This window comes from Pygoscelis adeliae, unplaced genomic scaffold (assembly GCF_000699105.1).
Source record: "Pygoscelis adeliae isolate BGI_AS28 unplaced genomic scaffold, ASM69910v1 Scaffold180, whole genome shotgun sequence".
Classification (NCBI taxonomy): domain Eukaryota; kingdom Metazoa; phylum Chordata; class Aves; order Sphenisciformes; family Spheniscidae; genus Pygoscelis; species Pygoscelis adeliae.
The window spans coordinates 96,031-105,761 of NW_008823956.1; the positions used below are offsets into that span (position 1 = coordinate 96,031).

The following is a 9,731-nucleotide window of genomic DNA, read 5'->3' on the forward strand; positions in this document are numbered from 1 at the left end:
GGTGAGGGGCCTGTCCCTCCGCGGGCGGGCCAGGGTGGCAGCCCCCGTCCCCCACACACCCCCCCCCGCCCGCCATTTCGCCGCCAGTCACCCGGTGCCACCGGTTCTGCTGCATTCCCCGGCCCTTCCCTGCTGTGCCTCCCCTGCTGAGGGGTCTTGTGAAAACATTCTGGAGATCCACATACACCCTACGATGCAACCTCTTTGCTCGAAGAGGTGGCCCTGGGAACCTGTGTCCCCTGGGAACCTGTGTCCTTCCTCCTTGTCCACCATCTCCTCAGCCAGCATCTTCGCTTCTCTGGTCCCTTCCCTGGAGTCAACCCCGAGATGGACTCCATTCCACCCAGCAACCTGGTCGCCCCGTGGTCCTCTTCGGAGTCAGTGCCCACAAGGCCAGTGTGCCTGACGGCTCCGCAACCCAGCTCCGCCAGCTGGGACCCCCCCTCTGAAGGGGCGGGGTACATCCCGTACCACTCCTGGGATGCTGGGCTGGGAATTGCTTCCCCACTGCTACTCCGGGAATGTTTTGGTCAAGGCAAGTTTAAATACTGCAGGAGGGCATATTCACTTAAGTGCGCTGCAGTGCTGACGTTAAACTGGCACACTAACAGCCTGAAGTATAAAACCGGGTAGGATTTAGATCTTCCTCCTTTTCAGACCATTAGCTGCGGTGGAAATTCCTTGGTGGTCCTGCAGGTATTGCAAGGCTCTTGCATTTTCGGACCTGGAACGCTGGCCGCCACAAATACTAGAGATCCCAAAATCAGAAAAAGCCATTTACTACAGAAAAGCAGAAAGCTGACGCAATTGTACAACAGTCTGAGTGAAATAACTTTTTTTTTTTCTGGGCAAATATGACATTATCATGTCACTTTTTATTGAGATTTTTAAAAGCTAATATCAGAGTAAGCAGTAATAGGAACTACGTTACTAGACAAACTTTGGCAAAGCTTGGCAACAGTTGGCATCTGAGACAGAAAGAAAAGATGTAATTATGTGGTAGATGCTCAACAGGTTTTTGCACAATCAGAGTTTGAAGAGCCATACTGCTTATGTCAAATTTGACATGACAGTAAGAATTGGGCTGTCAACATACGCACTATATTGCAACAGCTTGTTGACTTCAAGACTTCAATAGTCCCAGTTAGAATGATGAAATCTTGGTGACCCACTTGCAGTTTCTAAACAGCTTGAGTGGGTACAAATGTGAGCAGCTACCAAAAGAGAGGAGCACAAGGGAGAAGCATCAAGTGAGGGACCTCGACAGGCTGGAGAAATGGGCTGCCAGGCACGTCATGGAGTTCAACAAGGAGAATTGCAAAGTCCTTCCCCTGGAGAGGAACAAGCTCAGGCACCAGTACACGCTGTGGGCTGACTGTGGGAAGCAGCTCTGCAGAGAAGGCTGCTGAGGGTCCTGGTGGACACCAAGTTGAACTTGAGCTAGCAATGTGCCCTTGCAGCAAAAAAGACTATCGATGTCCTGGGTTGCATTAGGAGGAGTGTTGCCAGCAGGCCGAGGGAGGTGATCCTTCCCCTCTACTCAGCACTGGTGAGGTCACAGCTGGAGCACCGTGTCTAGTTCTGGGCTTCCCAGTACAAGAGAGACATGGACATACTGGAGAGAGTACAACTGAGGGCCATGAAGATGATGAAGGGACTGGAGCACCTCACATATGAGGAAAGGTTGAGAGAGCTGCACTACTCAGCCTGGAGAAGAGAAGGCTTAGGGAGAGCTCATCAATGTGTATCAATACCTGAAGGGAGGCTGCCGAGAGGATGGAGCCAGGCTCTTTGCAGTGGTCCCCAGTGACAGGACCAGAGGCCACGGGCACAATCTGAAACATGGGAGGTTTCCTCCGAGCATCAGGAAACAGTTTTTTACTGTGAGGGTGACCGAAGCACAGGTTGCCCAGGGAGGCTGTGGAGTCTCCATCCATGGAGATATTCAAAAGCCATCTGGCTATGGTCCTGGGCAGCTTAGGTGTCCCTGCTTGAGCAGGGGGTTGGATGAGATGACCTCCAGAGGTCCCTTCCTACCTCAACCATTTGGTGATCCTGCGCGGCCTCCTTCTCCAGAAAGCACATTCCTAGCACTTGGGCACCTGCATGACACGGTGGAGCTTACCTGGCTGAAGACTAATTTGCGAAGAAACCCCCACAAGTTCCCAACTCTCTACGCTGTTGCACACCTGAGCCCGCTTATGAGAGGTTTGGGACTGTACTGCTGGGGACAGAACCGCCTCCATGGGCAGAAACCTGCATTTAAGATGATTCAATGCGACCACAAAACCACAGCCCCATTCCCAGCAGAGGTGAAGAAAGTCACCACCACTCCCAAAAGCAGGCTGTGGCTCTATCTTTTTGGATGATAAAAGAGGCGATTTGGCTGAAAATTCACAAAAATCTCCCCACCATTGAAAAAAGTAGAGTTTTGACCATTTGCACCAGCACCAGCAGCGATGTAAACAGGGAAGGCCCCTGCTGCATTTCCAACCAGTGGTTCCACTCTGGTAGTGCTGAAACAACTCAGAATATGCAATCAGCTTAAAGAGCAGAGGAACTGAAAGTGCAAGTCTCCAAACTGTTCTATGATTTATCCAAGTAGTTTGTAATTGTTGACTTCCTTCTGCAATTGCCATTTTCAGCAATTTGTTCTCTCCAGATGGCGATGTCCTTTAATTAAAATAAATTTTATGACATCCTACAGGCCTACACATGATGAAATATGTATGTGAGACTGCATAATGATTTTTTTTTTTTTGCATAGGCTACAGAAAGGGCATAAAAAAATCTTAAGGCTGCCCTATAATATCACTGAACAAAAAATGAGCGAAGCATTCTAGGGTCCATAGCGCTAGGTAAGAGTAAACTCATCTAAAGACGTGTCTGTTAAGAACATCTTTTCTTTGTGATACAGCAAATGGAGTTTGGTGTTGGCTCTGGATGCCACGCAGAGGAAAAGACAGAGAGATATCTCCTCTTGTGCCAAACACAGGGTGGATGCCAAACACAATCCTCCCTTCTAGGCCTGAGAAGCGATGGATGCTGTCAAGAACGATGACATTTTCTAAAACATTCTCCGCTTGCCCCAAGATCAACCTCACCCTGCATTTCCTTATTTGTCTTTTTAGCTCAGGTCCCAATATCCTATATTCCAATATCCATGCAGCATGGGCTGCATGCTGTGTACTGCACAGGACTGCAGTATCTTTGATGGGATAGCCTTGCTGGATATAGCTGTTGCACTGCCCGGTCACGTACTCTGCCATTTCAGACGTTCCCATATTATTTTTTATTATGCAGTCACCTGACAAAGAATGGGCGCATTCAGCCTGTTTAAGCAACTCTTCCAGCACCTCACAGGGCATGTCTGTGTTACGTTCTTGGAGGATTTCCTCCATTAGATTAAACATGACGTTGTATATTTGTTTGGCATTACGGACCACTTTGATCAACCATTCCTGAGGATATAGTTCTGAAAACTTAAGTCCACAACCGTATGGGTGAGTGGACTGGAAGAAATCCAGGAAGACCCAGAAAATGCCACTTTTTTCTTGACTAGCTCCTGGGCACTTTGGTGCCGGTTTTCTTCAGGATGAAAATTCTGAGCTTCATCAACCACAATGTGTTTCACTTCTGGGAAGTTCCCATTTAAGAAGGCAACATGTGTCACAGACTGGCAGATCTCATTTCTAAAAAAAAAACCAAACCGAAACCCAAAAAACCCATACGGTAAATAAAAAGAAGATGTGACCAGACAAATCCGTATTGACTGCCTCCATTCCTCAGTGGGTTCTTCCTTGGAGGACTATGCTGCTTACTGTCTAAAAATGCAAAACTTCCTATCTCAGCTGCAGCGTGCTATATTGTTTTCCCGGTGGAAACATTCATTCCAACGGATTGGCTGTGCGCTGGCATTGCTGCACAGCCCGCACAGCCCCCACCAACTGGCTTTGCTCTACCCTAAGAGGAGACTCAAGCCCACCCTTCCTACATGGGGACCCCATGGCAAGGCTCCCCAGGGGCGTCCCTCCGCCCCGCTCTCCCCGGCCCAGGGAAGGCAGCATGGTGCCCGAGCTCCCGCAGGAAGGACGGGTTCCCTTTTCTCCCCAGGGTGAGCAGGGACCGGCAGCACTTCTGCCAGGCCATCTGCCTGCTGGGGCCAGGACCTGCTGCTTGGGCACTGCCGCGCCTGAGCTATTATTCCCTGACGCAAGATGCCTTGTCCACCGTGGTGGCTTGCTGAGCTCTCCATGCTGACGCAAGTGGAAACGCAGCGAGAACAGGACTGGGGAACTGCTCTGCCTGAAATCCTCCACCAAAAGGGCATTTGTTTCTGTTCTCCTTGTCTAGACGGCCCAGGTCCAAGGGCCAGTTCCTAGCACAGCTGCACAAGAGCTTGCATCAGGCCCAGCACAGGCAGTGTTGAGGCAGCAACAGAGGAAGGCAGGTGGGTATTTTTGGTGTCAGCATCAGCCGTAATAGACTGTTAAACTAAGGCCATTGTCTTTGGAAGGTCTAACACAATCCAGCAATCACGGAATGTGGGATCCTCACTGCAGTCAGTGAACGCTGGATTTGGGCCAGAGCTCAGCTCAATAATACTTTCAATACTAACACCTTTCTTGAGTTGATTATTGTGTGCTTCTGTCAGCCAAAGTTATATATTTGGCAAACAGATCTAAAATCAGCAGGGTTTGTGCTGTATGTACAGAGGATGGAATGAAAGAAAAAAGGGGAAATACACATTACTGCTTACCCCACAAACTTCTTCAAGGGCTGATTTTCACAAATGTAGAGTATCTCTTTTGCAGAACAGTGAAAAATGTTTCTTATTCTCTCAATGATCTTCAAAGCCACAATTGTTTTCCCAGTTCCAGGAACACCAAGGACAAACTGCTCCTTGACATTGTTCTTGGGGAGCAGCTCATACTGCTTGAGAGTGAGAAGGCTGAAAAATCTCACAGCCAAGATGGTGACTTAAGCGGGACTTAAAGTGCAGCACAACAATCACAAGTGCACGCAGGAACACGGGGATGTCCCTGGAGGTGAGGATGTAATTCTCTGGGTACAAGCTGGCATAATCACACGGGTGTTCTTGGTTTTCTTGCTGGGGAACGTCAGCCTCTGCAACTTCCATCCAGTTCTTTGTGCCATTCAGGTGCAGTATTTGGGGAATCACACACACTTTTGAAGCATATCCCCCATCATTGACTAGTTTCCACTTTAACGCATAAGCAGTTTCTCTCGAGTTTTTAGACTCAGCAGAAGAGGCGTCCTTGACTACAGTATACAATACTGGATATGCATTTTCAGCTTCTAAGAGAACATCACACACAACACCCTGTTTTTTCCGCGATCCAATGTCAACAGCCCAACCCCTTGAAAATATCAGTACCCCCTTGTTAAGTGGATGGATTTGTTTTTTCATTAAATCCTCTAATCCAGGATGCTCTAAGAACAGGTCGGTGCAGATGGTTTCTGGCTTCCATTTGATTTCATTAGAAGCCACTAGAAAAAAAGGAAGAAAAAATTAGAAAAACAAAATCCAGCAAATAATTTACTCGACACACCAGTTACTGGAGGAATATATTATACCATGAGGTCATCAAAGTAAATGATTTAATGTGAGTAAAAAATTCAGCATTCCCGTAATACCTGGTGGTAAATCTGTAAGGATTTTTTATATGAATAAAAGAGGTATAAACTCCATGCTTCAGGCGTGCCTGACTTCTAAACGGAATAAGGAAAAGTCTCTGTGGAAGGATCTGCTTCCTTTCTATCTGCCTTCTCATTATTTAGGTATTCCTCTGAAGGATATGTTGCTGCCACAGTGAGAGACCAGTGGTTGAACCAGATGGAGCAGCCTGCTTGCAGCATCTCCTACGCTCCTGACTGGTAAAACACAATGCATATAGGAAAAGGCACCTAGGAGCATCATCTTGATGTATAGACACACATTCCTATTAAATATAGGGGAATACATGAAGACATCTCTCATCCCAGCGCTAAACTTGGTGCTCCTCCAAAATAATGAGTAACAGTAATTTTAAAAAATATTGACACAAATCCTCTCTTAAATTTACAGGTTAAAATTACAGCTATGCACATTCATAACACACAGACAAATCTCAAATGCAAGCATACATTTACGCTGACTGTGTCACAGCCTTCCATTTAAAAAACACATTCTCATCAAGAAACAGCAATTGCATATCCTGTACCAAAACACTATTAACTGACCAGTAAATCAATCATCTGAGAGTAATCCTGAAAACAGATGTGAAAAGATAGCAAAATTACAAAAATAATTAGAAAAATTAGCAATTAATACATACATCTATAGGTCAGAATTTGGAAAAAAAAAATCCATGGACTATGTTTAATGAGAAAGTATCTGTCTGCTACTGATTGGAGCGGTTCTGACACAGGACAAGGACCTGGAATTCCTTGTGTCTCCCATGTGTCTCAGAGCTTGACCTCAAGCCACAGCCCTGCTCTGCAGGAACATTATAGGATTTACATTGCCCTTGGCTACTTCTGTTCCCTTGTCTTTCAGGGCTTGGTATGTGGGAGTATCTGTTGCTCAGCAACCAGTGCTGCTTTTATAGCTGAGTGTTTCTGAAATAATCAGTCTTCACCTAAAAAATAAAACCAAGGCAAGGCTCTCCACCCCACACGGTAAGGGCTGAGCTTTACTTTCCCTTCTGTGTCCCAGCCTGAAGTTCCCCCGTAGCAACGAGCAGGATGGCAGAATTAATTTACCGGGTGAGAGGAATGTCTAAGCCGACCAGACCTCCGACACCCAAACACTTGGTGCTTAGCCCTGCAGACCAGCAGTACAGCATTGCTAGTACCAAGCCACGGGGAGTGTACTGAGTTTGCAAGGCCTCAGGTCGGAGGCTTGCCTGGTTGCTTTGTTTGAATTTTTGTTGACCTGTTTGGAGCTTTGTTTTCACTTGGTTTACCTGTAATAGCATTTTTTCTAATAACCAGGTGTCTGTGGATAACAACCATCAATTTATACAGACAGCAGCAACAAGCAGGTATTCTGCACAGGGTGATTTGTTTCTGCCTATAACATGATGATGCAGAGTGTGGAAATACAGGTCCAGTAGGACAGCAGAGGTCTTGAGATGTGGGATGCAGGATGCAGGGCTGAATTCAGGTGTGGGGCAGTAAGAGACAGAGCACAGGAGATCCCAAGGCCAGAAATAGCTCTCAGATGGTCAGGTAAAGAAATGCAGCCCTGGAGCTGAACAAAACTGGTTTGAAGGGTAACGGAGAACAAGTATCTAACTTCTGTGAAACACGCCCTGTTTACTAAACTCCAATGGCGCAGTGAACTCACAGACCAGTGAAGAAAGAACAAGGTGTAAAAGTGCGTTAGCAAACGTACAGCAAGTGACCCCAAGCGGATCCTGGAGTAGGAAAAAGAGGCCATCAACATCAGCTACGTACTCCTGACGGAAGAACCGGGAATGCTGACGACTCGCCCTAACAATCTCCGGCAGACCGGAGCCATCAACAGTAGGATCCGGAGTGGCACTGGAAGGCTGAGCGTAATGCCAGGAACAGGGGTGGATCCTAGGAAACATGCAGGTAACTAGTAGTAGTAGTAGTAGTAGTAGTAGTAGTAGTAGTAGTAGTAGTAGTACTTTTTTCACAGTCGTATTCATTTATTGTCTTTTTCTTCCTTTCTCTGTAATAATTAGATCTTGACTAATAATAATTCCTTGATTAGACTACTTAGATTTCAGTTATGCTAGAAATAAATTATTCTCTCTCTCTCTCTCTTCTTTGTCCATAAGAAGATTTTTGAGCGTAACAGGGGGCAGACAGTGCTCAAGCCCCTGGGACACCAGGTATATCCTCAGCAATTGTGTGCATTAGGGATTACACTTAGTGGCAAAAATGGGAGAAGAGATCGAAACACCTCAAAAATCAGGGAAATCGACATTCTTGGAGCAGTTGCATCTTTTAAATACCCTACCAGTTGTGTGCCTAAAATCTTGTATCATATTATCTTCCTAGAAGTTCTGTGCAATACCATCTTAAATTAAAAAAAAAAAATCTAGAATAAACAGCTTACCTGGGTAGAGGCATTCTTGGAGTTCAGACACACTAGAGACCAGCTTTTGAATAAACTGGCTTGATAAGAGGAGGACCATTTGAGAAACTGAGCTCATTCTCAAATTCATCAGCCAGATTTGAAAGATCTTGGGGGAAGAAAAAAGTATGCTATAGCCATCAAAATCCTTCCATATGAACTTTTAAAACCCAGCACTAAAGAGTAACTAAAATGATTAATTTAAAACGTCCCTTCGCAATCCTACTCAAGAAAATGCTGCCTACGTAGTTAAGAACGACAGTATTGCATCAAACCAACAGGATCTTGATGTGCTGTAGAAGAGAGAGGGCTCAAAGCATAGATGGCTTTACAGTTCAAAGGCAAGGTCTAGACTCCACGTGGGATGAGGCTGTTGAGACCCCAGTGCACAGGTAAGAGATGCCCGACGTGCCAGTTCAGCGCACCAGCACCCTACAGGAACCACCTACGCATACCACAAGTCTCTTCAGTAGATGCACATCTCCAAAAGACCTTGCTGCTTTGCTCCCCTCCTATCAACACCACCCTCTCTGTCTTTTGCGTGACTGTGTCCTTTGAAGAGACCAGGTGTCCCAGCTCTAAGCACAGACCAGGGCCACAGGAGAGGTTTCACACAAGGCCAGAGCCGCCGGGCGCGGCCGGGGTTCCACTGGGACAGGAGGTCCCCTTCGGCCAGTATATTCCTTGCTCATGCGGTCACTGCCATGGGCACACGCTCAAGGAAAATCTGTGTTACCGGGAACCTGTAGGAAAGGAGGGTTAGTTTCATCTTATTCCAATCTGCGGTCAGAATAAACTCTCTAGAACCCACCATACAGGTCTTGTTGTGGGGTGATGAAACAAAATGCAGGACATAGCTTTTGGAGGGGAAGGATTTCACAATGAAGCGGGACAACATTTCTTGAAACAAGCAAAGCCTTGCACCCCTGCTCCTTCAAAACAGCCTTTAACAACCACGGAGCCACAACCACGTATGCAAAGTGACGTTTCGGTAGACATCTGAAATGCGTGTGGGCCTCGGAAAGCGGGAGCGGTTTGTAACCTGCTGCATACTGCGCATTGCTTGCTGAGCTGCAGACTTGAAAGGACTTTGCTCAGCCTCAAGCTGATCTCTGAAGAGACGACTGACCAGGTTTGACTAGCTACCCTAGTGTCGCTGACTTCATTGCAGGTGTTCTTAGTACTTGGTAAGGGGAAGGAGAAGAAAAGCTGTAGGTCAGTTTGACATCACCATTAGAGCTAAAATGATTGTTTTACTTTAGTGCTGGCGCACAACTTGTGCCAAGATGCTGGATCTACACAGATCAAACCAGGGCATGGAGATTAATCCTCGCTAGTGCATCAAGCACTGGGGCTTTCGCTCCATGGGGATCAGCACCAGTAAGGACTTTTTTGTTTTTCAAAATAAACGCCTTTTAGGCACCTAAAGGGGCCAGATTTCCACCAGGACATCACTCCCTTCTAAGCATCTTAACAGACAAAGCCAGCTTCACAAGTTTTCTGCAATTCTCATTAAGAGTAATGGAAGCTCCTGGGCGATTTGGAATCTTTCCACTTCATTTAGGGGCACACGGGATCCCTAGGAAGGCTTATTCCAGTTGAGAGTGCTTCAAGAAGTCCT

General features: G+C 46.6%; 2 protein-coding genes across 2 annotated transcripts in view; both read right to left on the reverse strand.

Moving 5' to 3' along the window:
* The window catches only part of MKS1 (Meckel syndrome, type 1), an 11,535-nt gene extending 11,247 nt beyond the window's left edge, over positions 1–288 (reverse strand). Inside the window, exon 1 of the mRNA XM_009322997.1 lies at positions 193–288. Coding sequence (XP_009321272.1) covers positions 193–288 — 96 coding nt within the window. The remainder of the gene's footprint in view (positions 1–192) is intronic.
* Positions 289–2,854: 2,566 nt separating this feature from the next.
* The window catches only part of LOC103916061 (schlafen family member 11-like), an 8,213-nt gene continuing 1,336 nt past the window's right edge, over positions 2,855–9,731 (reverse strand). Inside the window, 7 exon segments of the mRNA XM_009323007.1 lie at positions 2,855–2,989; positions 2,991–3,550; positions 3,553–3,692; positions 4,760–4,956; positions 4,958–5,511; positions 8,093–8,127; positions 8,129–8,219. Coding sequence (XP_009321282.1) covers positions 2,855–2,989; positions 2,991–3,550; positions 3,553–3,692; positions 4,760–4,956; positions 4,958–5,511; positions 8,093–8,127; positions 8,129–8,219 — 1,712 coding nt within the window.